The 27,997-nt window shown below is 39.4% G+C and overlaps 1 protein-coding gene across 3 annotated transcripts in view; it reads left to right on the top strand.

Moving 5' to 3' along the window:
- csnk1g1 (casein kinase 1, gamma 1) overlaps positions 1–26,252 on the top strand; it is a 33,811-nt gene extending 7,559 nt beyond the window's left edge. The window contains exons 2-14 of one of the 3 annotated variants that reach the window (XM_030718599.1): positions 1,537–1,950; positions 2,121–2,161; positions 3,091–3,160; positions 12,640–12,788; positions 13,890–14,124; positions 14,248–14,333; positions 15,125–15,209; positions 15,352–15,500; positions 15,579–15,686; positions 16,746–16,856; positions 20,929–21,035; positions 25,135–25,158; positions 25,996–26,252. In XM_030718599.1, the coding sequence (XP_030574459.1) occupies positions 1,764–1,950; positions 2,121–2,161; positions 3,091–3,160; positions 12,640–12,788; positions 13,890–14,124; positions 14,248–14,333; positions 15,125–15,209; positions 15,352–15,500; positions 15,579–15,686; positions 16,746–16,856; positions 20,929–21,035; positions 25,135–25,158; positions 25,996–26,050 (1,407 nt within the window). In that variant the 5' untranslated portion in view covers positions 1,537–1,763 and the 3' untranslated portion in view covers positions 26,051–26,252. The remainder of the gene's footprint in view (positions 1–1,536; positions 1,951–2,120; positions 2,162–3,090; positions 3,161–12,639; positions 12,789–13,889; positions 14,125–14,247; positions 14,334–15,124; positions 15,210–15,351; positions 15,501–15,578; positions 15,687–16,745; positions 16,857–20,928; positions 21,036–25,134; positions 25,159–25,995) is intronic. The other 2 variants (XM_030718608.1, XM_030718617.1) reach the window with 2 other exon arrangements.
- Positions 26,253–27,997: the final 1,745 nt, after the last annotated feature.

The raw sequence follows: 27,997 nt of genomic DNA, 5'->3' as shown, positions 1-27,997 counted from the left end.
GGCAGAATCCTGCAGAAATTGAAAGGCCAAAGCTCTGTTCAGCCTAGGTTGGATATAAATCTGTAATATCTGTGATTTCTAGAAAATACATTTGTATTTGAAATGGATGGGCTTTTTGTACAATTAACAACAAAGCAAGCTGTATTATTTGTTAGTTAATTTCATGATAAATGCCCTAAAGGGGACAAACACAACCAATGCGGTTGAGAGGTACAGCTAAGTGGCTCAAATTAGCTTAGCTAGTGTAAACCCTGGTGCATGCTGGATTAGCGTGGCCTACAAATGATTATTTGCACAGTGGAAACTGCTCACCGTTGGTCCTTGCTGCAAACCTGTTTTTATAGCCACGTTGTGCTGTTCCTGGTTTTATGTAATAGCAACAGTGCACTGTTGCCCTTGAGAGCAAACTAGCTGTCTTTGATGCTGAGATCTGTGCAGGCAATACTGGGCATGAGTCATCCAGAAGCCCACACACAAATACTTTGAGCAGCAGTCTTTCCGTGCTCAGGAATTACAGCATTGTCATGAAAACAGTAGTAGATGTTGTTTTTCCTGAAAACATGAAAAGGTGTTTTCAGTGTTGACGAGAGATTTTGAGTAAATAATTAGCAAGATAGTCAGTCAGCCTAATTTACCGGCGACTTTTCGTCTTGCTTCAGCAGTACTCTAATTTGTTGAAGATGATTAACAGAATGGGATTTCCCCAAGAGTCCCGTAGCTGATAAAATCATACGCCAAAGTGATTGTGCAGTTACACACTAATCGCCTTTTTGTTCTGAATTCACATAATTTAATAAGGGAAGACGTTAAACCAAAATGGGATCAGTGTCCATCAAACTGAGCTTCGGTGTCCTTGCGAGCCGCTGTGGCTTTATATAATTGTTTACATAATATTCTCCTCTGACATTGTCTGGCAGGGTTTAGCTGTGGGTGGTGAGATGCCTTCAGGAACACAAACTATGACTTAAGATTTTTGTGTTGATGTTCAAACTAACTGTTGTGTTTTCTGTGACCACTGTGACTTGATTACTATCTCTTTACCCAGCAGCTCTGTTGGAGTGAGCCACTTGTCCTCGTTTGGCACTGTCTACTTGTAAACACGATTTTTTTTTTTGTAAGCCTGTAAATGACCTTTAAAGATGAGTTAAACCTGCTCCCGCATGACAGAGTTAGATATAGGAAATATGGTGGTGGCGTTGTTAAAATTTCATTAATAGTGTTGCCTTGTGGCCTGACGTGGTCTGGATTTTTCATTTTGACATTAAAAACTTTTTGAAAAACAAGCACATGGAGTAAAGTGTGATTTTGCTCAGTTTTTTTTTTTTTTCTCCCACCTAACAGCAGTTGAGAAAACAGAAAAATTGAATATCCATCCTATTTTAACCTTTGTCCCTTAAACAAAATGCCTAAACATTTTAGTTTAATTTTAATCTGTGATCATCTATTTACTTCTTGGGGCAGTGAGGTTTTTAAAACGGGATAAAATGCTCTCTATTGAAGGGTAATGTCTTATCTCTTGCCATATGTTTGTTACAGGTCTTCCACCTTCTCCTTCCCGTAACAAATGTTGAGGCCTAACATCTCTTAGAGGTGAGGGTGAGGACGGGTCAGAGTGTCGGTCAGCTGCGCCAGGTTTTGTCCCATGAGAGTGACTGTACCATCCAGGCACCACCAGTGACCAGGGCTGTGGCTGTGGTGGGCCCGGCCCAAGAGGCCTTTTTGTACATCACTCCAGGCTCCCACTGACCTGTGCTGCTCTCACCATGGATCAGCAGAGAGACAAGTATGGTGACCGACCGCAAAGGAGCACGAAAGTGTCCCAGGGAGGCCGGAGCGGACATTCGTCCCGGCCATCTGGCTCTTCCAGCTCCTCCGGGGTTCTCATGGTGGGGCCAAATTTTCGCGTAGGCAAGAAGATTGGCTGTGGAAACTTTGGTGAATTGAAGCTTGGTAAGTTGAATCTCAGTCAAGGTTCGTGTTTTGCTAGTAGACATGGATCCTGCAAAGTTTGCTGGAAATATGTCTTCTCATCTATTATGGAATTATTTGTTCTCTGAAGTAGTGTGATTTATGTTTAAAACCCATCTCATGCATTCTTCTACTCTCCTGTCTTATTTCAGGCAAAAATCTCTACACAAATGAGTATGTAGCTATTAAACTGGTAAGTGCACTCTTTCTTTTACTGCTTGACTTCTCACATCTGCAAATGATTTTAGAATCAAATTTAATGTTAAACTCATTACTTTTAAAGGACTTCGTAATGTAGAAATGGTCCAGTGGTGAAATTGGCAGTAGTCAGTTTAACTCATGATCCTTAATATTGGTACAGAAAACTTTGAAAGGGTGGTTTGCTTTATTGTAATTGTTTTAATATAATAGACTGATAATGGGAAACTGAAATAGTTCATTAGTGCATAGAAAACAGGATGAGACAGATGCTTAATGTTAGTCTCTCCTCTGTGTTCAATATTAGGTGTTGATTTTAAATGGGTGAATTCAGGATGAGCCATTTTGACTAATTTGCAGTCAGTTTCCAGAAATATTGGTGTTGCATGTAACTGTTGTGTTCTTGAAGAGAAATGTGAGTGAGGTGTAGATGCTCAGCTAGGCGTGTCTCCTCAGCGGCTGCTGGACTGGAAATCGTGGCTCCTGACTCATGCCCTTATTATTGCTCACCAGAGAGTTGTAATTTGCTGCAGAATCAAAGTATTAAGCTCACCAACGAAATGGCTTTCAGCTACTCGTTCTGCTGTATGGTGTGCTGACACTTGAGCTGAAAAAATGTTTAAATTTAAAGTGTGTTTGAGTTTCAAGACTCCCAACAGTGAACTGGAAATGTATATTTTAATGTTTATTTTAAGGATATTATCTTCAAACTGTTTTTTTAAGCTCTATTATGATGTTTTGGTAAAGTGTTAACTTTGGGCATTGAGCGATACAGAAACATTTTAATGGTTGCAGTGTGAAAGTATAGAAAATATTCTATTCGTTATCTTTATTCATTCATTTAGACATTGCATTAAAATTCCATTTATTCCGATGTGTATGGCTGATTAACTAAATATTGGTCTGGATGTCTTCACTATTTAGGAACCAGTGAAGTCGAGGGCACCACAGCTGCATTTAGAGTACCGGTTCTACAAAACACTGGGAACCGCAGGTAAGGTCATAGATTTGTTTGCTACTCCATCTGGTGTTTTTATGTGACTGCATGTGATTTGACTGTTTGGGAAGATCAGCCCAAAGATTGCGTCGTTTCCACAGCAAGTGATTACTCATCTCAGGTTACATATTGATATTAAGCTGATTCAATCGCTGGGAGTTTGTGTACATGACTGGATGAATGCCTGCATGCATAGACAACATGTTGAGCAGTGACCTTGGGTCTTGCCAGAGGTGCAGGAGTTGTCTTAAAGTGTGCAGGCAGCTTCATTTTCACTTTCATTTTGGTCTGCCTTGCTTGTTTTTTGGAAGTAAGCGTCATAGTCTGAACTGTGCTTTGGACCCTCAATGCTTCATCAGCTGGCAAGAACTTAAGTTTACTAAACCTGGGATCCAAAGCAGCAGTGCAGCAGGACCGGAGATTCAGGTTGAAACTTCCCATTTTGCTGTGATCTGTTGAGCCACATGAGCCTGGAAGGATCTTGCTTATGAAGTCTCGAAAGCTGAATTCTGTATGGACGACTTAAAGCTTTGGGTAAGCCTTGGAATAACAGTGAGTGTAACATATTGTTACTCACTCAGGAATACTATAGCCCCTTCAACTGGCTCAAGGATTTGGTGTAGTTCCTCAGTCAGGTTCCACTGATCAGACTTGAGATTGAGATCGCAGTGTCTTCCTCTTGGAGCCACTGCTGGGTTCAGACAGTGCAGCAGTCACAGGCCATCTTTGTTCCAGAAGCCTGGATAATGTGGTAAATGCTATTCCAGGACGTATTTGCATCTTGAAGCATGTGCTGCGGTGTGCCCATTTGGAGCTGCGTATCCTTTAGCTTAGTGCATACCAGCTTGCTCTTTTTAAAATGCTCAACGAGGCATCTTGAGACTGCCCGCTTGGTGGTTTTTCAGAGCATTCTGCACAACTTCAGTTTGTGACTTGCACATCGCCCTGATGTCCATCAATTTTTTCTGGCAAAATGCGATTATGACAATTATGATATTGTCACGGACAGCAGCTTTTACTTTCTGTGTGTAAGCTGTCGGTCTCCTTCCAGTGCAGTTTATGGTCTCGCAAACGTGTCCCTCTGTGTACGAGTTTCTGTTCGCACAGCGTTTAGAGAGGGGTTTTCCACCCACCGCAAACGTGGTCCCATTTAGTTCTCCAAATCACAACTGTATGTCGCTGGATGCGGATGACCTCTCGCCAGTCAATTGCTGATTGGCTGACAAGTGGGCCGGAATAGGGAAGGAAGGAACAGCGGAGTTTACTGGGAATGGGAGAAGCATGAAACAAATCAAAGATCAAAAATACAACATGAAAGATACAGATAGTACCTGCCATGGACGCTACTCTTTGTATGTTACAACTTCTGGCTGATGAACCAACAGCAGCACAAACAAGAGTTGTATCACACGTTTTTGACACTGCCCCATCTGACAACAAGCGCACTCTGCAGGTAGACAGGCAGTCCTAGACTGCCCACAAACTGCCTTTGCTACCTGCGTTCTAGCATAAAACAACCATAAGAGTGGTCTTCTGCTTGTCTTTGATATCTTCATACTTTCTCACCATCATTTTCATGAAGTAAGTTCTTGAAGGAAACGTCTACCTGGGATTGAAAGCTTTTGTCCTCCACCATTAACAGTGAGCCCATGTCTGTGATAATCATGTTCAAAATGCTGTCAACTCAGCGGCCAGCTCAGCTGAACATGGTACAGGGATTTACTCAAAGTGAGAATAATAAGGAATTCATTGTCTAACCTAAACTTCACTGGGTATGATATATTTTTCCTGGCATGTGAAAAATAAAGCTGTTAATATATTTTAATATAATCATTTTATGTAATATAAAAATATTTCATATTGTATCATTTCATATATCTGAATCTGCAAAATAATTTCACTAAAGCTTTGAAATAAATCTATTTGACTACACGCCATGCTCTCCTGCGTGTATCACTGTGACAGATAGTGGGACGGCTGCTAAATTTTAAATACCTTGTCAGACCAATTTAACAGTTTATCTGCGTATATTCAGCTTTTATTTTAATTTCTACAGCTTTACTGCAGCTTTGTTGCCATGCAAAACAAGCGGCAGTCAATGGGAGGAGCTGAAAAGACAGTTTTCTTCACATTTAAGCTTGATGAACAGGTGGTTTGCTTAAGGATTCTGGCTAGCTTTTTACCAGTGAAGATTTTAATGGATTAAACTCACAAGTACTGATGTTGTGGATGCCAGAAAAAGATTCCACCTTGCTCTTCATTATGTGTATATAAAGACTTCAGCTCCACATTAAGCTACAGTGTCATCTTTACTGCTGTTATCAGTCTTTTTGTTGAGGAAAATTAGGAGCTTGTTTGGCACAATCCTGTATACGTGTTTCTTTTTTTCCCGCATGCATCAATACATTTCTACTGGAGGTTTAGTTTTAGTTTCTGGTTCTGCTCTCTGGACTTGATGCCTAGATTGGGTACTTTCTGTTGAGATGTTGAATCACTGATGTCATGCTATGGTGTCAAACTAATTAAGTTTTACAATGGACACACTGGACAGTTTTTTTTTTTTTTTTTTTTGTTTGTTTGAAATGGTCCCAAACTTTGGATGATTGTCTTTTTCTCTGGCTTTGCCCCTCGCTGTTTTCTCCACCACAGCAATAAATCAAGCCTGCTACATGTAATGAAGTGTAAGCACATTGTGCTTCAGTACTAAGCCTCGGTGTGAAATACGGTAACTTCTGAGCATTACATAGTCACGTGAATTAAACGAAGCATTGACGCAAAGAATTTGTGTCCATGATCTTTTTTCAAGTTACTCCATGAATCATTGAAGCTCTCCTGAAAGTAGGGGAGGGCTGTGCCATAGCATGATAATAGCTGTGTACATTTTTACATAATAAAGGAAAAAAAAATCACATTGCAGTTCCTATAGCAGTGCCATGTGTTTACGTTCCCTAGTGTGCACAACATTGAGACCAAACCAGGCATGTCTGAGCCATGAGCCATGTGATGATTTAGTACCTAAAATCTGAGCTACTTCAGCAACCTCAAGTAAAGTACAGTACTTTAGCAGTAACAGTTTTATTGCCTATTTTTTAAACACCATTTGATGCAAAAATACACTGTGCAGTACAACCAAGATACGAATGAGGAAATGGTAGCAGACAGTGACGTGCAACCCAAATGTAAACGAGTGACTGGAACATTAGTTGCACTCCATATGACAGAAATGGTTGATGGAAATTACTGATGTGGTTACACGGTGGAAAAGCAGGGCTTTAAGCAGCTGGCTAAAAATGCTCAAAAGATAAAACATCCCAGAGAGAAAATATTTAGTTTTATTTTAGTTTTATTATGACAGTGTTGTGCAGCTCCTGATGAGTTACAAGGTTAAGTTGCTTTAGTTACTGTTAAACTGAAGTGTTAAGCAGTTATTTTATACTTAAAATTTCCAGAAAAAAATACAGAGGCTGCTTTTGCGCTTGCATTTTACTAATGCTCTGTCACCTACTAATGCAGTATAATGCTGCTGCTGGCATCTTGTTTCAGTAGGTTGATTATTCGTTCATATTAGGAAGTGTCACGGGTAGCAGTAGCTCATTGGACAAGGATAGAAAAGCCCCTCATTTACTTACTTAAATGCTGCTGCCTGTAAACTGCAAGCAGCAATAAAACATTGTTCAATTTTTTTTCTATATTGGCAGGAATATTATCAGAAATGTATAAATATAAATATTGAAATATTGTGATAATTATCTATCACCCACTCCTACTGTGCAGGATGGTTTAATTTAAACTTCTTTTTTTTTTCTTTAAATCACTTGTGGAGTGGAAAGCTGTGAAAACAGTTGCATTGCCTTATTAAACTGATGGGGATTTTTGAAGTTGGCTATTTGCATATTCAGCAGATACTAAGCATCATAATGATTCAATCAGACCTGTGGTTTCAAAAATCTGGCCAGTCTAAGTCTAATTTTTGCTTTTGTTTTTTGCCTTGTTATTTCTCAGCCACAGGGGAAAATATGACTCTTAAGGGTGTAAATGTTCCACCATTATAACCAGTTAGACCAGTTAGTCATGGACTTTAACCTCTTTTTAAATAAAAAAAATCAAGAAACTTAAAAACAGCTATTTACCTGATATGACGATAACACAGCTTATGGCTTCAGTTTCTTTCGTACATCATTTGATTCATAATGTTGAACAGTGATTTTAGCTTTAATGAATTAGTGCAATAACTGACAACTTCTCAGTTTGCTAGAAAAGATTAGTCAGGGTTTCTGACGCATCGCTGTTACGGCATCTACCAGCACGAATGTTATCAGGATCAAATGAGCACTACAGAGAATGAAATTAAGGCAACTTTTTTTTTCTTTTTTTTTTAGTGTTGGTGCTAGAGGAAATGGGTGGGAAGGCTAGAAACAATGAAATAATAGAAAAGTCTTTTTTTAACAGTATCCATGGTTCTCCTGGTCAGATGAGTAAAATAATAATGGATACATATGAAATGTATTGACCCAAACAAGAGCTATTCATGAGATTTAACTTATTACCTAATGTGGTCATTACAACACAGTGATGTTACAGTTTGTCATAGAAAATTAAAGGCTTGGGGGGGTTTTTTTGCTAGTAGATGATCTTTGATGTGCTTTTTTTTTTTTTTTTTTTTTTTTGAAGCTCTACATGCATATGTGATAACCCGACAGGAAGTATAATGGCTATTGTTTTGCAAAGGCAAGGGCTGGAAAAGGCCAACTGTGCGGAAACTCATTAAATATTTAGAGAGTGGGTCTGCCTCTCTTAGTACTAACCTGCCTCTGTCCTCTCCTCCAGATGGGATAACGTGACCTCATTTCTTCTTGGCTGTGTGCTGTGCCACATTCCTCTCAGCCAATGTGGTTATCACAATGTCTGTGTGATGGGGTCTTTATGAATTAATGTGGTTTGACTCAGCTGCTCTGTCAGGTGTTGTTATCTGATGCATAACCAACTGTCGCTGGATATTAATGAGGATGATTCAATTAAAAATCGAGCATCATCTTCCAGTTAATATTTGAGTGTATTTGTCATTACAATAGGAGGTGCATCACTGCTTTGGTTTTACAAGACAGTAAGATTATGATTCATTGTGAGAGACAAAAAAGGTTTTTAAGAGTGTGAGGCTTTATTCAGGGGTGGGTGGACATTGTTGAGCTGTTAAAGGTATTGGCAGGCAGACGTGGTCATGAAACACTACACCATCTCTGTAAGCACTGCAGGCCCAAAGAGTAAACATTTCCAATAGTGACACAGTTTAATAGATTTTACAGACATGTAAAGGAAAGGCCAGAGGCCTTATCCTGCATGTCTGTTCCTACTCACGTGAAATCATGGATCTTTGTTGAAGAAAAATGAGCTTCTCTTATTACAGTGTTTGATTTGAGTGAAAATAATTAGAGAAAATGAGGGATTGGAGAACCTCTAGAGCAGTGTTTCTGTATGCTTTTAGAAATTAAAGAGCTCTGCGTTCTTGAGAGTGGCTTTAAAGGGAGACTGAGATCTAAAAGAACCACAGGATTTCCCTGCAGCTTTCTTTTTGCATAGAATGATAGAGTATAATGCTTGTTTTTTAACACCATCGTTGCTATATAATTACAAATGTTGATTTCTTGTCACTTCAAAGAAGAACGACCTTTTAAAGGGGATTCATTATGCTCATTTCAGCCCCTGGAGTAGCTTTGCATAATTCTTAGTTCAACGTAACCCTTGTTTATCTTATACCGTGTATGTCTAAAACAAACAGTTTAGCTCCTCCCTCTTTAAGATCATCTTCCCTTTATGCTGTCTTATGATTGGCTCCCCCTCGCAAACAGCAGGTGGGTGGGGCTTCTGTGGTTACCGTCAGACCTGTGTGCCTGAGAGATCAGTGTTAATTAGATCTACTCTTTAGGACATCAGACAGTGCTCAGAGCAGAAAAAAAAGGCTTTTAGAGACTGAATTGAGCTCAAGGATTACTCACATATATGTTCACCACAGTATTTGAAATTCTGTCCATGAGCATCCATTGTAACAGTATGTAGAGCGAAAATATGGAAAAGCATGTTTGTGGTTTTTAAGTGGCGTTTCAGTTCATTAACTTGGTGAAAGAATTCACATTTTATTTCAAATAAATTAAACAGCAGAAACTAAATGCTGGCTCTACAGCTCTGATAAAATGTAAATGAGTGTAACAAAATGGCACAGTAGTCAGATAATTGGTCCAACAAATGAGCAGATTGACAGTCGTCATCACAGAGAAAGCAGCCACCGAACAACAGAGGCAAGCCAGCAACTATGTCTGTCAGAAACTGAAAGGAGCCAGCTTCACTTTGATTTGAGGGGTAGAGCTGAGCAACCAATCACAGGCTGTAATAGTTGTGCAGGCAGCCAATCAAAGGTGGGTCTGCACAATGTGCAAAATCTTGGCTCATGCAGGAGCTGGCTGCATTCCCATATTTTATTTTATATTTTTTTTGTAGAGCCGCTGCAGACGCAGTGTGAGTAGCCTGTTTAGCGTTTTCAGTAAAACCCACAGGTTAGAAATGTACAGTGGAGAAATCTGTCGACCAATCTCTGATTTGCTTTTCCCGCTGTGGCGGGCTGGAGTCTGTCCCAGCTTACAGCGGGTGATGAGTAGCGTGCTACACTCCGGACAGATAACCAGTCTATCACAGCACTGACACACACATACACACACATATATACTATAGTGAGGAAAAATACAGGCGCTTACACCTACAGTCAATTTAGAGTCACGAATTCACCGAACCTGCATTTCATTAGACTGTGGGAGGAAACCCACGCAGGCACGAGGACAACATGCGAACTTCACGCAGAAAGGCATCACACACTAATCTGAAAATTAATTTCTGTGAAATTCATTTCTAATATTTTTGTTGTGTAACCTGGGCTACAGCATGATGGGCACTTGGGACTGGACTCATTACATCGTGTTTCAGTCCAGTGAAAGATGTGATCTTTGACTTCAGGTTGCAAAATTGCACATACAGATGTAGGTGTAGCTGGGTAAGCGTATCTTAGTTGGGATGAGTCGTATTCAGTCATCATGCGTTCATCTTGCAATCCTTATGTTATAAAGAGACTGCATTTACAGTTTGATTAATTACAGTAATGCGCAACAGAATGCGTTCAGCGGGTGAAAGAAGTGGTGCATTTGTGAACTGTATTTACGCTGGAGTGGAGCAGCATGAAGGAGGTTCGCGCAGGTTTTAGGTGCACGTTTTATTTAAAATATTGCTCTAGCAAAGGCAGATCCCTCAGTGCTCTCCTGCTTATTCGGTCACTATTGCACGTCATCCGTTTTGTTAAAAATGCAGACTTTGTATTAAAGAATATCTCACAAACCAGGTGAGCACACAGACTCTCCTTATGTTTACAAAAATTGAAAGAGAAGTTAAAAGTGGTACCTACAAAATTGGTAGCTTCCAACAAAGTTTGAGTCTTCCTGTAGAATTATAGTGTACAGTTGAGGACAAAAAGCCTCAGTCTTTCATGTTTGTTGACTTTTGTGCTTTAGACAACGGTGGTTCGACCATCCCTGGAGTTCCTCTGCTAGTTAAAAGCTTGATACACATTGTTCTCAACTGTTTATCAACTTATTTACAGCACATCTCCAATCTGACACATTTTTAGGCCTCCCACAGGCACCCAGGGTTTCAAGGCACTCATTCCTATGGTACAATTAACAACCCACAGAACTACATAATGGTGTCCAGAAGCACAGGATGGAGCACAGCATGACTCCTACATGCCCATATGCTTGCTGACAGCATTTATGCCACCTTTCATACTGCAGTGCATTTCCCATTACCCAGCTGGCAAGCCAAATGTCTCCAGCAACATGCTTAGTATAAATATATCAGTGCACTAAATTGGGAGTATTATTTGTATTTGTTAGCAGTTTCTATTACTGACTACTTAAGCAGAATAATAGTTTTATAATGGCAATGTTGTCACTTAACTTATTGTACCGACTCCTCCTTCATAGCACATAAAACACAAACGACCGAACCAGTATAATGGGGCTGTCAGCCTGTCCATCATTTTCTGTACGCATAGTGAATTTTTTTTTTCTATTCAAGGTTGTACATTGAAACAGATACACTATTTATATGTCAATGTTATGTTGTTTAAAATGATTATTACAGCTTTAAATTTTAGGTTTCACTTATAAAAAAAAAAAAAAAAAAAGTGCACAGCTTTAATGATACATTTAAAATCTACATATGTGCACTTTCTTCAAGTGTGCATAGATGTAGTATACACAAGACAAAAGATTACTTTTAAAGTCAGAAGCACAAGATGTTTGATAGTAAAGGACTGACTGCATTTTTTTTTTTTTTTTTTTACTTTGCAATTATACTGCATGTCTGAGGACTGAGCATAGCTTTATTATTCTGTTAAAAGCAAGGTCCTTATGATTGGAGCTTTCTTTGAAGTTTCTCGAGAGGACCATTTTAATAGGACTCTGACTAGAAGTAAGCAGGGCCAAACTTTGAGTCATACTTCCCTGAAGGCAGTTAACAGTTTGACCTGATTTCCTGTTCTTTGAAACCAAAGTTCAGGCAGTGGTCAGGATAACAACAAAGAATACAAATGTACCACCAATTACGATTAAAAATAACTACGAATCGAATGCACATGCGACTTTAAATCCTGCTCTGTGCGTGCGTGTGTGTTTGTGTGTGTATAGATGTATATCTGTGTGTATACACATACACATTATTTTTGTATATAATTTTTATTATATATTTTTTAAAAATCTGTGATTTGTAGCCTTTTTTTGCTTTTAACTTCATTTAAAAATGCAGGAGGAAATAAAAAGTAAAGAAAAACATTTCCATTAAGTTTAACTGTTAGAAGGAACTTTAACTCCCAGATTCCCCATACAGAGAAGTAAGAGGGCACCAGCCTTTATGCGAGTCCCAGTGGCATCAGACTGATCACCCAAGACTAAATTGTACTGTGGCAAGAGGGAAAGTAAGAGCCAGGGTGACAGATGGACAGGATTTTGGAGCAGTGAGAGAGAGTAGAGCAGATAGAATATCTGTTGGGAGGTTGTGATATGAGGCAGAGAAAAGATTAGTTTTCAGCTTGCAGCAGCAAAGTGGCACAGTATTTCACCTCAGGGTTAATGTTTACCTAGCAGCTTTCTCTGCTCTGCCCTCAATGACCTTGTGGTGCTGCTCCTCCTATCTGTCTATTTGGAGGCCTCTTGTGGTTCACCTTGGACCCAAGTTAGAAATATCATTAGTCAAATGAGACGGTAAAAATAAACACTGAAACCATATTGTTTATTGTCTTGCTTACTACCTAAGCTTTTAAGAGTTGTCTTGGATTTCTTTCAGGTGCTTGCAAATATATGCAGCAGATAAATCTAAAGACAGCTACTGGGTTTTTGTCTCTGGTAAGCTTTGTTTCTTTCCTCCCTGTGTCTAAGCAGAAGGTGTGCCTCAGGTGTTTTACTTTGGGCCCTGTGGGAAGTACAATGCCATGGTCCTGGAGCTGCTCGGCCCAAGTCTAGAAGACCTCTTTGACCTTTGCGACCGGACCTTTTCACTGAAGACCGTCTTAATGATAGCAATTCAGCTGGTGGGTTTAGAGCACTCTGCGCCACATTACACAAAACGTCTTCTCCTCACTTACTACGAGTGATGACATCAAGTACATTTAACATAAAAACTAGCTCTATGAAATAGTTCAAAAACACCATCTAACCACGTACAGGAGCAGCCCAAAAGAGGGCAGATTACTGAAAATTAGTATGTATTTGCTACTTCATATTTAATTTACATTTTCAAAACAGTCCATCGTCATGCTGTATCAGAATGTTAACAGAAACAGTGATGTGAAATCAGAAAGTTTCACCTGTTTCAAACAGTATCCTGGTTCTGTATTATTTCAGTGAATTAATCCATTTAAGTTTTACACTAGTTTTACATATGTCCCAGAAAGCATAATACAAAACTGCTGCTATTGATATAACTGATTTTAGAACAGAAAATGTCTAAAAATATTATAAATTTGTAGAGCTTCATTTGTCTAAAGTTTTGCCTGCAAAGCTGAAGTTCTTAGAGCTTGTGGGGAGTGAGTGTACTGTTACCTAGTATGCAAATTAGTATTCTGCTAGTATATGCATACTTTTGGGCAGATTCAGGTAGACTGGAAGCTGTCAAAAAAGAGCAAAGCCACCACTGACTCGCTTCAAGTCTGAGCAGCTCAGAGGGTGTGATGGCCCAGTCTTTTAGGCGCCTTACACATCTCAGAATTTCTAACGTTTCATTTTGTCAGCACAAAATCTGCAGTGCTCTTGTAATATTGATATCCTCTGAAAAAATGTAAAGAAACCTACACAGAAGCTCAGCACATGCCTCTTACAGAACAGAGGTTTGCTAAACGCTGCGTCTTCGCCATCCTCACGTTCTTTATTTATTAAGTAGCTCGTCCTCTTTATTTTTGACCAAATTTAGTGACGCTACTGTAAACGCAGCAAGCTAAATTAAACTTGTGTAAAACAGGCGGGGCGCCTCTTTGATGTGCCATAATGCTGAAATTTGTTATGGCTAAGAAAATGTTACAGAGTCAACTAATGCAGCAGAAATACCCATTTTCAATAACTGTGACTCTGATTTCAGTGGTCAGGTGGAGGAATTTTGTTTGTTTATGGTGACTGTTGTGTTCTTGTGTCACCAGATTTCTCGAATGGAGTATGTGCACTCTAAAAATCTTATCTATAGAGATGTAAAACCTGAAAACTTTCTCATTGGACGGCAAGGAAATAAAAAGGAACACATCATCCACATCATTGACTTTGGCCTGGCCAAAGAGTACATCGACCCCGAGACCAAAAAACACATTCCGTACCGAGAGCATAAGAGCTTGACTGGTACTGCCCGATATATGTCCATCAATACACACTTAGGCAAAGGTAAGAATGATTTTATAGCTTTTTTTTATTTATTTGCTCTGGAACATCTCTGTGTAAAACAGCTGCTTTTGCACGTAGTTCTTGAAGTGTGTCAGTGACATGCTATCAAATCTGTTGTTATAGAGCAAAGTCGGCGAGATGACCTGGAGGCCCTGGGCCACATGTTTATGTATTTCCTTCGTGGGAGTCTACCTTGGCAAGGGCTAAAGGTATGTCAAATATATGGACAGTTTCCAAAATGGATTCTGTTCAGTATAGAAATGTATGTCTGATCTTCAGCTCTCATGTCAATTCAGTCAATTCTGAATTAAAGGTCAAAATGTACATTTTTTGGGGGGGTTTTTTTGGGCCTATCTCTCCATTGGTACACTTCATGTAAGCCTTAACTGAATACTACAAAAATAAGGCTTCAGATTAATACAAAGTAGCAACAAATATGTGAGTTTAAAATAAACCAGCTGTCATTTTTTTTGCTCATAGTTCAAAATTCATGATCTGTAGAAGCTTTCCTTCAGGGTAATACAGCCAGAGCGGCACAATTTGTGGTTAATTGAAGCGGCGCACTTCCCGCGCCTTTTTGCTTACTACTCTGATTCCTGTCGGCTTAACCATCTGAAAGGCTCTTGATGGTGATAAAGTGATCAGTAGTATTTTGTTGTGGCCGTGTCTTTGTGAAACACACAGTACCACATTCATGTTCTTCAGGAGGGCGTTTGGCTCAGACATCTTAAAGAAAAAAGAGCGCGTGAAAAAACACAGGTTTCAAGCAGCATTTCAGATGAGGCAGAGCTCACAAAATCACCAGGAGTGAGACCAAAAAAAAGTGAGATCAACTGATTTGGAAAGAAAAAATAGAAAATAAATGAGCAGCTGTAACAGACACACATGCACATACACAAAACTTTAGTAACTTAGTAATAATAATTGTGATTATACTAAAACAAATGCTCATTAGTGAGTTTTGGTTCATGGGTCTTTGTGTTTTGGATCTTTTATTCAGGCTGACACACTGAAAGAACGATACCAGAAGATTGGAGACACAAAGCGAAACACTCCCATCGAGGTCCTCTGTGAGAACTTTCCAGGTATATAGTTGATGACTGTAATCTCACTTATAGATCATCCTATGAGGCTTGATAATGTGGATACTGGCTGTGATATAACCTGAATTTTCAAATAAAATGATCTGAAAGTCACCCCACTACACCTGTTCTTTCTGTAATACAGAGGAGATGGCCACCTACTTGCGATATGTGAGGCGGTTGGACTTCTTTGAAAAGCCAGACTATGAATATTTGAGGACTCTGTTCACGGAACTGTTTGAGAGAAAAGGATACACCTTTGACTACACTTACGACTGGGTTGGCAGGCAGATTGTAAGTAACCCCGATCACATTTTACAGGTCAGTAAATTCGTCCAGCTGTTTGTCTGAATTCATTGTTATTCCCCTCAGCCCACACCGGTGGGATCTGTCCATATAGACTCAGGAGCATCTGCAGTCACGAGAGAGAGCCATCCTCACAGAGACCGACCCTCGCAGCACCCACCAATTAGAAACCAGGTACGCCCGGTCATGATTGAGCAGTGGGGACCGGGCTGCTTTGTGCCATTCTGTGGTCCAGTGAATAAAAGAGAAATGGTGCATTACAGCCTGAAACTTTATTCAGGCTGTAATGCACTCAGTTATTATGATCGCAACATAATTGCCAAACAAAGCTTAAGTGCATGCAGTGATGGTTCTGTTATGATTATTATTTCTAATAGGAGGTGTTGTGCAAGTATTTTTTTATGTATAAATGCTGGAAAATTAGTTTTAAAGCATCAGGGCAAGTTCATCCCAATTATGTTTGCATTGTTTTTGGATTTACTCAGTGTGCTTTAGATGGATGGACTTTTGACAAGTGTTTAAGATCACAAATTAAATGAAGCTAAATTCTGCTAGTTAACAGCAGCCCACAAAGTTGAGGGTGACTGAAAAAATGCTTTATAATCCTTTGCATACTCTACAGTGTAGAAAAGAATCACGGATGGGGAAATTATTTGGATCTATGGATTCTGTTCACAGGTTGTCAGTCTGCTATTTGGTTGCTCTAAATGCAAGTTTCAGAGCCACGTTGAAAATTCAGAGTTTCTGAAAAATTAAGGATTTAAATAACTGTTTTTAGTGAGTCCACAGTTTGCTTGTGTTAACACATTTGCTTTGATTGCTGTTTATTTCATTTCTGGTGTGATGTTAAGCCTAAGAATAAATTTCTGGTTTGATAAAGGTCTGAGCATTTAAAAAGGTTACTTGTCAGCAGTTTATGTTTAATTTTTGTTATTTAAATGTAATGAGATTGAGGCCAAAGTTTGAGATCTAAGAGCTTGCCTTCATTTGGCTTCAGGCTCATTAGTTTCTGATTCAGTTTTATGGCTGAAGCCTTGCTATGATTTTGATTCACTTTTTTTTTTTATTTTGTTATATATTTTTTTCTTCTCCATTTCTCATGCTGCTTTGCATGGTTACCTTGCCTCGCACACCCAAATATCCATCTTTCCTTCACCCCCCCTCCCTCTCCCATTGCACCTTCAAAACCCACTTCCCCTCACATCACCGACGCCACCCCCGATTCCTGAGCAGACAGCAGTCTCAGATCGACGAGGAGCATGGGAGGTGCAGCCTGCACGCCAAGCAAACTCCTCCTATCTGACCTCCCACCTGACAGCGGACAGGCACGGGGGCTCAGTACAGGTATACACCCCTCACCTGATCAACCGGCAGCCCCTACCCAGTCTCCATGGAGTCAGATCTGTCTCAAATAATCCAAACAAAGATAAATGCACTTTTAGATATGGTTTGTAAATGAAAGGACAGGACACAATGGCTTCGTGTGTGTGACTGAAATTAAATTATTTCACTTTAGGAAGCTATACATTTTGTGGTGATTACTCTGGCTTTATGGATATTTGAGACAAATATTTTTGTTTTAAAGGCTACTAATATTCAAGTACCTCATGTTCAGTAAAGTACTCAAGTATTTACTTAATAATATTTTTCCCAAAAAATTCTGCTGCTCACCTGACATTTTTATTAATCTTCATTAGATAAAAGCTCATAATTAATCAGAAAACAGTGACACAGCAACTAATGCTTGATGCCAGACGCTGAATTTCATTTGTTTAGTAATTTAGCCTTGTGTGTGAGACAGATCTACAACCATATACCTCCTCCCCTCTGATCCCTTTACCCCTGGCTGGGAAATGTTAATTTTCTGCTCCACCATATGCATGTCATCTGGTGCCACCCACCCCAGATGGTCAAAGTATGATTTAGCTTTATAAACAGCAGCCCTTCTTGTGGCATTTTGATCTCCAGTCCTACAACTCTTCATGATGCTTGGACATTCTTTGCAAGATCAAGAAGCCTTTTGCATGGCAGGACGACCTGACATAGCCAGCCTTATTGCATGCTTCTAAATCATAAAGGGCCTTTATGCTCAAAGGAACATATTGGTGTCATTTTGACTTAGCCCACACCAAAGATCGCCTCTGTCTTCAGCAGGTATTGTTTGTATGAATACTGATTTTACTAAATGGCATTCACCTTAAAATAGTTTGGAAATGTGAACATTTTTATCCATATACTTGGAAAAATTATTGATGTAGATTGTTTCCTGGATTTTCATTTGCATACCAAGATGGCAGGGTGAATTGTGGAGAAAATGCCCCTGTGAGCATCATCGTGTGATTTGGTTGATTCCTTTAGTTTATTAGCTTATTAGTCACAATCAGTCAGAGCTTTAACTCATTAAAGTGTAGATGACCAAATAGTGAGAATACCACAACTATCGGCCCTTCATGAAAGTACAACTGATATGTCTGTCAGAGTAACTGTGCTGCACAGTTATAGACTGCTGTTTTTAAATGTGAAGAAAAAATCATTCTGTTCCCATCACTTTGTCCTTCATTATGGATACAAATTTAAAAAAAAAAAAACACTTTACAAAATTGAAAATTGAAGTGGCGTTTGTTGGCTTTTTTCTATTTTCCTTTTTTTTTGGGGGGATATATTTGGATAAGTAAACCCTTTAATTCTCTTGTAATCAGTGCTTACAAATCAGGTAAATTTTTACAAATCTTTAACGCAGCCCCCTGGAGGGAGGACTGGGGTATTATTTTTGGTATGTTTTTTGTTATATTACAGCAAAACTACCAGTCAGATTCATACCAAATTTGCACAAAAGATGGCCACTAACACCTAGATCACCTGATCAAATTTTTTCCATTATTGGGTCACAGTCGAGGTTTTTTTTTTAAAAAAAAAAAAAAAAAAAAAAAAAGAGAGAGAGAAAAAAAAAATCCAGAAAAATTGAAAAAACATTCCTGTCATTGTCAAAATAAAAAAAAAATAAAAAAATCATATGTCCCTCAAAACAATCAGATTCATCTGATATTCAGTACATATTTGTGGAGGGCCAAACTAACAAGCACCATCTGGATCCAATCCAGATTCTGGATCTGCGGGCTACTTGAATTCAACACAGGAAACTTCTTTTAACACACATTTCTAGCCATATCTCAGCTGAAAAAAGACACATCGTCCTCATTTGTTGCACTAAGAAACATATCACTATGGTCCATGGACATGTAGCATTTGATCGGGGTATGATCTGGATATACAAATATCACAACTTTTGACTCATCGCCCACCCGTCAAATCACATATTTTCTCATAAGAGATAAAGTTTTCACAAAAAATTTAAATTTTATGCTCACTGTTGTGACCATAAAATGAAAATTATTTTAGTTCAACTTTTTAAACCTTGGAAAGTTATAGGCATGGACAATAGGACCTGTCATCTCTGTGATTCAATGTTTGAGAGGGACACCGCCCCCTCCTAAACAAGAATGAAATGAGACACTCCTTTAGTCATTAGGCTCTGCTGTTCTCGTTGCTCTTGAAGTGTGTTCTGGGAAACGGTGAAATACTGAGTGGAATTTCAGTTGAAATTTGATTTTACTCATCTCTGTGGTTGCGTGGCTTACTGGTGCGAGTAACGCTGCTGATGTGATTGCAGATGGTAAAGTGGATCCACAAGTAGTACGTGATGTGAAATTAAATGTGAGGCGAGGTATCGTCACATTTAATTTTCAGTCTGATTTCCCTTTACTACCTCACTCTTTCTCTTACCCTAAAAATGTTCTTCAAATCAGTATGAACCTGAATTTCCATGCAGGCGTGCACATTCTCCCACCAAGGTTCCACCAAGGAAATGGCATACGCCTCATTCAGGTGATTTTTGTTTTTTGTTCCTATATCATTACATAAATGCGACCCCAGGCCTCTCAGGCACAGTGTGCTCTGGCAAGACAAATCAAAGGCAGTTGAGTTGAGAGTAGATGTGTTTGGCGCAGTCCTAGCCAAGTGTGCACTTCTTCTAGAGAGGAATATTGAATCTATTGATATTTTTGGTTGAATAAATGATTGAAAAGCTCGTTTTCATTGTGGCGTCTCAAAGAGGATATGTTGTTTACCTTTCTAAATATGTCCCCAAAAAAGCCATCAAATCCACTTGAATTTTTTTACAAACTATATGTACCCATGAATAGATCGGAGCACTTAAAAACCTATTTTTATGACAATTAAAAACACTTTCTTTTACAGGTTCATGGTTCAAGAATTAAATGGCTGTTAATTGGATATATATTTTATATTTGTCGTTCAACTGAACATGTTTTACAGAAGACAATTAGGGCCACGAGGGGCGTGACTTTTTTTTTTTTTCCCCACAGAACTATTAAAAAGAATTCTCAGAATTGTGAAAGGAAAAAAAAAGTCATGACCCAGAAATATTTGTTTGTGGCCCTTATCCTCTTATGCAAGTTTTAGAAAGTGTTACTAAAATGTAAGCATTTATTTTTTTTAAATAATAGGTATATAGGCTGCTAAAGCAACAGAATGATATTGGTGAATTAATTTTCCCAAGGGGCCATGTGAAAAACTGGAAGTGTTGAAGGCCACACTAACAGGCTGAACTCAGTTCTGCTCAATATTAACTTTAGCTCTTTGTAAGCTTACTGGTGCAGACCTCCTCAACAGTCCCAGTTTCTCACATGGCCCCTTGGGAAAATTAAATGTCCACTTCTGCTCTTTGCAAATCCATTAAAATGAATTTCTACACACACACTTGGCATTTGCCAGGCTCACCAAGTTTGTTCAAGTCATTACTTCAGTTTCAGGTGTGGGCACTGGTGAGGACTGGCCTCTGTATAGCGGAGGGACAGAATGTGGTTGTTGATGAAAAACTAAACTGGACTACAGCCCTGTATTTAACTGATATTACAGTTACTGCAATCTGAAATTTCCCTGCCTCCCACCCAGCTCGTGCTGCTGTTTGGGATTTTGACTCCTGAGCGTCTCTAGTTTTTCCTTTGTGGAGCATTTCTAACTTTGGTGACTTCCAGCTGTTTTGGGGCAGACATTGATGCACACTGATAACAAACATGACTATGCTTGTATGACACTTACTACAAAATGGCAAAAAAAAAAAGTGTCAGAATAATTTACAAAGTGCAGGCCAGTTTTGTCTTTATAGTGTGGTGTTCTTTGCTGCTGATCTGAGACCAGTTTATCCCCAAACAAGCAAAAGTAAAGTGATCTGGTGAAGCTGCATTAACTTGTTCTTTGTTATCCAGGAAAACTGTCACAGCAGTGCTTTTGTCCCCCCCCCCCCCCAACACTGATCCTGACTAACACTTAAGTGTTGTGTGGACTGAGACAAACATAAGTGGTTTAACTGAACTAACAGCAGTCTGTGTCACAGGTGGTCAGTTCAACCAACGGGGAGCTGAATGCAGACGATCCGCTGGCAGTTCATTCCAACGCTCCGATTACAGCTCAGACAGAGGAGCATCCGCCCGACGAGGCCAAGTATGTGCCATGTACCCACCACGCCTCTCTTCCATGTCCATCTGTCGCTTCCTCTCTTTCCCTCTTTACCTCCCTCTGTCTCACCACCTTTTTGCTATAGTGTGGAATTGTGACAGCCCAGCCACCAGCTGTCATCCTCCACCTGCCCCTCTTATCTGTCTGGCTGTGTGGGTTTACGATGGTGACTGCAAGCTGTCTCTATACAATTTTCTCTGTTAATTTTCTCTCTCTCTCTCTCTCTCTCTCTCTCTCTCTCCCCCTTGTTTATCCTTAAAGAGAGCCATTGTACAGTACTATGCAAAAGTTTTGAGCCAGTCTTTATTTCTTTATATTTCGTTGGGAAATGGGTGTAGCAGTTATTGAAACAAGTGTGAACATACATGGAAATATAGTATATAAGGCAAAAACAGAGTTTGTACAGTTTTTAATAAGCTTGAAAATCAATATTTGGTATGATCCCCTTTATTCTTCAGCACAGCCTGAGCTCTGTGAGGCAGCTTTCTTGAAATTTCTTTAAGTAGTCTTCAGGAATCGTTCTCCAGACTTTCTCCTCCACCGTGTTTTACAGATGGCTAGATGCTCACTGTTGTGACCTCTCTCCTGACCTCTTCCGTAGATATTGATGACAGTTTGAACCAAAAAATTCAAATTCCGATTCATCACTCCGTAAGACCTGTTACCACTGATTTTCAGTCCAGTTTTTGTGTTCGCATACCTCAGGATTTTCTTCCCAATAAAAATTTCTTAAGGACATGACTTTTAGGTACTGTTCATCAGCTGGAGATGATGTTTGTTTGTTTGTTTTTTGTTGTTTTTTTTTTTTTAGGCCTGACACTTCTTTTGTCTTCCACTTGTGCAGTTTTAACAACACTGCACACCATGCTGACAGATGCTCATAGCTCTTTGGGAATCACACAGTCACACAGTGTTTTTTTTCTCAGAAAGTAGTGAGGACGAATTCTGTTTTTACATCAGGATGCCAGTAACAAAGTGCCTGAAGATACAGTTTAAAACTGGTTTTTTGCTAAGTTGTTTTATCTGTAGACACAACACTGGTTCATCCTTTGAGTTTAGGTGCCATTTTTATCCTTGAATTATTCGTAGGTCAGTGTTATCCTCCTGAGACCCTGCATCCACATATGGGGACATTACATTTTGGCTTTGCTGCACCTTATACTTTATTCTGCTCAATAGTGTTTTACACTTTAAGTCATGTTGTTTTTGTTGTTGTTATGCTATTAAATTATCCCAGTGTCCACATATGAGGACATTTTTTTTTTCATAAAAGTATGTAACAACCATATAACAAAATACAACTTCCTGCTCAAAGAGGAAGTTTAATTTATATACATATCAGGTCCATCTAATCACAAATATCAAGGAGAAATTAAAAATGCATCACAAACAGGAGCTCAGGTCTCAGGAGGCTAAGTGGCTTAATAAACAAAAAAAACATTCCTCTGAAAATGGTCAGGTACAAGGACTGGACAGAAAATGAGTGAAAAAGCAGTCAATGTCCAAAGAAAACCTTTGAAAGACCTTCAGGAAACGTGAAGAACTATTGCTCAAAACCACTTCAGAAAAAATTGCAAGAAAGTCTGGCTCCTTGGAGGCAAAATACAAATGAGGGGCAGTTCAAGACTTTTGCACATTACTGTAGTTTAACTAATACAGCTTCTTATGCCCGTGCCCAACCACTCAACCATTGGCCACAATCTCCCCAACACACAGAAGTAGTGTAAAAATCATGGAAATGAGTGTTAGATCTGGTTTGAGCTGGTAGCAGTAGCTAACCAGTTAATGTTGCTAGTTTTAAGCAGCAGTAGCTGGAATAGTGCGACGCTGCACGGCTGTCCAGTCACTGCAAAATCTGCTGTGCAAGCTGGACCTCACATGGTTCAAGCGGCTGAGAAGAACTGAGGGCAGCTCTTATGATTCACACAGCTGTGAGACAACAATATAGAATGAAGGAGATGCATAATTTGAAATGGAAGTAAAAACAGAAATGTGGGAGTAAACTTTAAACACATTTTCTATATCCACCAGTGCAGCAATAACTATGCTAGAAGCCACTCAGCTTTAATTGAGGGAGGCAATCATTCTAATTTGACTCTAGTATCGCACCAACGGTCTGGTTTCAGGTCAGCAGTGGAAAGATTTAGGATGCTGGGCCCGCTTCATGTGGTTTTATCCCCAAGTGCTTTTTATTTAAATAACAAAATCAAGATATCAAGCAAGCTCAAATAAGACTAATAAAAACAGAGCAAATGAAAAAATGAAATATAATATGGATAAAGAAATAAATGGCTCAGTTGCCACAAGGAATGAGACTGTTTTCAGCTTTAAGACTAGCTTGTGACTCGTGTCTCATTTAATAAAAATAAAAGAAGCAGCTATCATTCTTTTTTTTTTTTTCTTCTTCTTTTTTAGATTCTACTTTAATTTTAGATAAGAATAAACAAAATCGTCTCTGAAACAATTATAGCAGTGGATCGGTTCTTCAGTTTTTAGTTTCCTCTATTTTATGTGTTTTATTTATTTACGTTCAATTAAAAGCTTTCCAAAAAAATCACATTAATTCTTTTGTAATTAACAATAACAATTAGCAATATGTATAAGTAAATAGAAAGTGCTTTATAGAGCAACTTGCTATGTTGCTGGTTGTATGGCTAGACTTTTTAAAAGCAGTTAATATGCACATCATCACTCGAGTAAGTCGTCTTACTGCATCAAAATGACAGAGAGCTCGTTGCACACTGTGGAAAACCACAGAAGAAATTCCCCATTGCACGGTGCATTTTGATATGCCCTGTATATATTGATATAAATGACCTGTGAATGTGTTTAAAACTGCTTCGGTTGAGCTCTCTGGGAAATTTTAATACTTCATATTTGAAGGGATTATCCGTGACCCGTCTTTCACAGCAGAATTCATCATAGCAAACAAAGTGTTTTCCTTCTGCACGTCTCCTCCTGACTCTCCCAGCGGCGTGTTCTTTTCAGTCTCTGCCCAGACGGCCGGCCTTTCCTGCTGTTGTCTCTTTTTTACACGTTTTGTTTGATATGATGATCGGTGTGTTTCCTGCCCATCTCTTTGATATCTCAGCAGATAAGATTTTTGATTTGAATATGAAAAATATGTTGTAATAATATCACATTTTTATTCACGTTCATGTACTGAATCTAAAAGTGATAAATAGCTGGATGTCTGTGCAGGACCAGTTTAAAATGTTAACCCTCAGTCACACAGGCCTAGAGACTGGTTGGCCTGAATAGCAGCATATTGCTTTTTTTTTGTGTGTGTGTTTAATGAATATTTTCACATATTTAGGAAATGTAGCAAATCAATATTTCTATGAACGTTTAAAGTTAGGCTACTTAATTGTTTCACTAAACAAGGCTAATTATACTACATAACTTCAGTCCTTGCCGTTGTAGTCACCCTGATGAAAATGCACGTTTTTGATGCGAAAAGAAGGAAATATCATCCCTGCAATAAACAAACATTGCAAAAGAGCCTTCTTTCGAACGGTAATGCAGAGTTGCTCTTTATTTCATAAACTTAAAAAAAAAAAATGAAATTTTAATCAGTAGCATCACGTGTCCCCTTTCACCCACAACTTCAGTAATACCTTAGGCCTGAATTGACTTGTGTCAAATGTTTAACATGTAAAAGGAAATATTCAGACTAAAACAATATTAAAAAAAAAAAAAAAGCCACACATATCCTAGTGTTCAGTAGGACATATAGCAGATATAGGAATAGATTGAGCTTGCACACCAAACAGCTCCTGTATTGGGATTTTTTTTTTTCCTGCTCTAACATTTTTGACACGTGCTCAAAACGTGGTGCCGTAACATCCCCGTTCCCGGGAATTCTGGGAGATGTAATAACCTGCAGGGATGTTCTGTAACCTCTGTAATCTTTTCTCCCTTAACCTCTCTTAAATTTCTGTCTCCGTGTCCACCTGTGTCCTGTTGGTGCGTGGGTGTGCATGTTCGTGTGGCATGTTCCTGGCCCCATCATCTCGGTCTCGCTGTATTAATCTATCTTTCTTTTTCTCTTTACACTCTTTCCTCCCTCTCTCTCCTTCTGTAGCTGCGTGAAAATGCTCAACCTGTGGTGAGTCCCTCTCTGCTCGTCCACATCAGACTCATGGGACAGGGAGTGGACCAGCCTAGGCTGGGCCCAGTGGAGTTATTTACACAATGTAACCAGACTCTCACTGGTGCATAGTATGTAGTGCCATATACGCCCACAAACACTGTCAGCTGTATTTACTGCCAAGTTTCTGCCCTTTTTCTGCATTTAGTAAACCTTACTGCCTGACCAACATTAATTTGTAACATCAGGCCAGAAAGAATAAACTTGAAGGTCTTTGAGAAAAGTTCATTAAATCGTCTTTGTTTTTTGTTTTTTTTTTAATTATGGCTCCTTTATGACTAAACATTTGACTTCAGATGAACCCTTTTTGCATGGTACACCTCTATTTGTTAGCTATCAAATTAATATAAGGGTACCCAGTCACTGTCCTATGTCTTAATCTGCTTTTTTTTTTCTCGTCTTCGTATGTTCTTATTAACTGTTCAGGCTCACCGTGTCCTGTGCTTTTTGTGTTCACTGCTCCAGCCATTTATTTTATTTGTTTTTTTGCATAGGAGAAGTTATTGGCTTCAGAGTATCTGCCATTTGTCTGTTAAAATGGTGGGAGGTGAATACGCAAACACTTGGTGGATGGCAGCGCATCCATTTACGTCCATGCTAATGTGTTAACGAGTTCTTACTGTTCTGATTTTTTTTTAAAAACAAAACAAAAACAAACCAATTTAGAAGACTCAGATGAAGCTCTCGTGATATTTAACACACTAATTTAAGCAGCGTGCTTGTTTGTTTTTTCTCGTGCTTCATCCGAGGCCTCTCTCATCTACACGCTGATTAAACATCTGCGTCTTTCTGCAGGTGTTGCTGTTTCTTCAAGCGGAAACGGAAGAAGAACACGCCACGGCACAAATGATCACGGCAGCACCAGCCCGAAACGTTCCAACTGTCCGGCTCAGTCGATTTGTGACTTCAGAAGGTCCCAGATAAAGGTCCCATTCAGAATAAATGAGGGAGTCATCTGAAAGATTTTGATTGTTCTTCGTTTGGACGAGTATAAAACGATTTGCCGAGATGTACAAGATGCTTGTGTCTTTTGTTGGGAGTTCTTTTAATTTTTTTTTTTTTTTTTTTTTTTAAATCTTTCACCCCCCCCCCACCCGCTCTGCCAAGGTGTGCCAGGATGTGTTGCAGGTCGCAGGTCAGTCAGCCAAATGGAAAAACCTTTTTGATGGAATTTTGCAGGGGGTAATCTTTTTTTCTTCCTCCCCATCATCAGTATTTATTTATTTTTTGCTTCCATTCCTCTCCTGTGGCATTTGCAAAAGAAGAGGTGGATCCTTTTGTGGAATCTTGGTTCAATATGATTTCTGCTTGACTCACAAACTCATTCCTTCATTTCCCCTCTGATCAGCTAAATGCAGCCTGCCCTCAGTTTGCTAACTCATTTTGACACAAAGCCCTTGTGGTCATTCCTGATGTAGAAACTGAATGTAAGACGAGAAGAACCAAGGGTGTAACTGCCTATAGCCACATACAGGCACAAAGAGCATCAGTCTGCCATTTGGCCCCTGCACTTTTTTCCGCTCCAAAGAGGTCAACCCTGGCACTGGGACCCCGGGCCTGAGAGATCAGAAAACGGAGACTCCTCCTGCACTGTGTTCTCTGAGGATGATTTCTGCTCATGCTGCTTGGTTAGAGCACTCCCCTTAACCTCGCTGCTGTCAAAATACACTACAGTCTCTTTCGACTCTCCTGCAATTTTTGCTCCTACCCTTTGCTGAGCAGCAACCTGACACTTGTAGATACGGGGTGGGGTGGGGGGGGGTAAAACAATGCTATTTATGCTATTTATCTCTTGGTTGCCACCAGTTTTCCTACTAATTCTAAAACATACACACTGAATGTATGGACAGAAAAGTAAATGACTTTGGAGCATTTATATAATCTGTCATGTGCACGGGAAGGAAATTGCAGCTGGGGAGTCAAGACCAATGCTTAAAAAAAAAAGAAAAGAAAAGAAAAAGGTGACCAAAACTAGGTGGGGTGGTGATTTGGGAGAGTCTTAAATGTTCTTGATCTTGGACTCTGTACCAGTAGACATTGGGGGATGCTTTGGAATAACATGAGAAAGTGGTGTGACGTGCTTCGGAGAATCACAGCCTCTAAAACGCTTCTGTCCGATGCCTTAACCCCCGACCAACCTACCCACCGACCACGATCGCATCACCAGTTGGATGACACGTTGGCGGCATGGCTAATGTGAGATTTCAGTGTCTTTTTTTTTTTTTTTTTTAACCCCCACCATTGGGTAACCTGTGTAATAAAGCCCAAAGTTGCAGACTGTTCCCAGCTAGTACCAGAGCAGTTAATGACTTCCCTTGTTAACACACTGAAGATGTATTCCCAAGAAAGCAATGCCAAATGGAAGCTTTGGTATAATGGTGTTAAAGATGTTCCCAACCCCGTGTGCTGCAAAAGTGGTGTGTGATGTTTGGACAACTGCTTGAACACACACACATACACACCCTCCTCATCAGTGCAGAGAAGAGGAAGAACCTAACGAGGGCAGAGAAGCGAACGTGTCCGTACCATTCTCATCTTTATTTAGTGTCATGGAGGACTGCCTTGAAACAAAATCCTTAATATGTCACCTTGCCTATCCTCCTAACAGAGTGAATTACCATACGTGTTTTTTTAATTTTTTTTTATTTTACATCTAATGCTAATGTGAATTTGTTGAATGCAATTTCTTTTCCCCCCATTCCAAATAGCCATGGTTTTATGGGGAAAGAGAGGGTAAACAAACAAACAAACAACAACAAAAAGCTTGAGACCATGACTGCACTACATTTGTTGACCC

Source organism: Archocentrus centrarchus, chromosome 3, assembly GCF_007364275.1.
Source record: "Archocentrus centrarchus isolate MPI-CPG fArcCen1 chromosome 3, fArcCen1, whole genome shotgun sequence".
NCBI classification, from domain to species: Eukaryota; Metazoa; Chordata; class Actinopteri; order Cichliformes; family Cichlidae; genus Archocentrus; species Archocentrus centrarchus.
The sequence above is the reverse complement of the archived record's forward strand: the minus strand, read 5'-3'. Positions and strand labels throughout refer to the sequence as shown.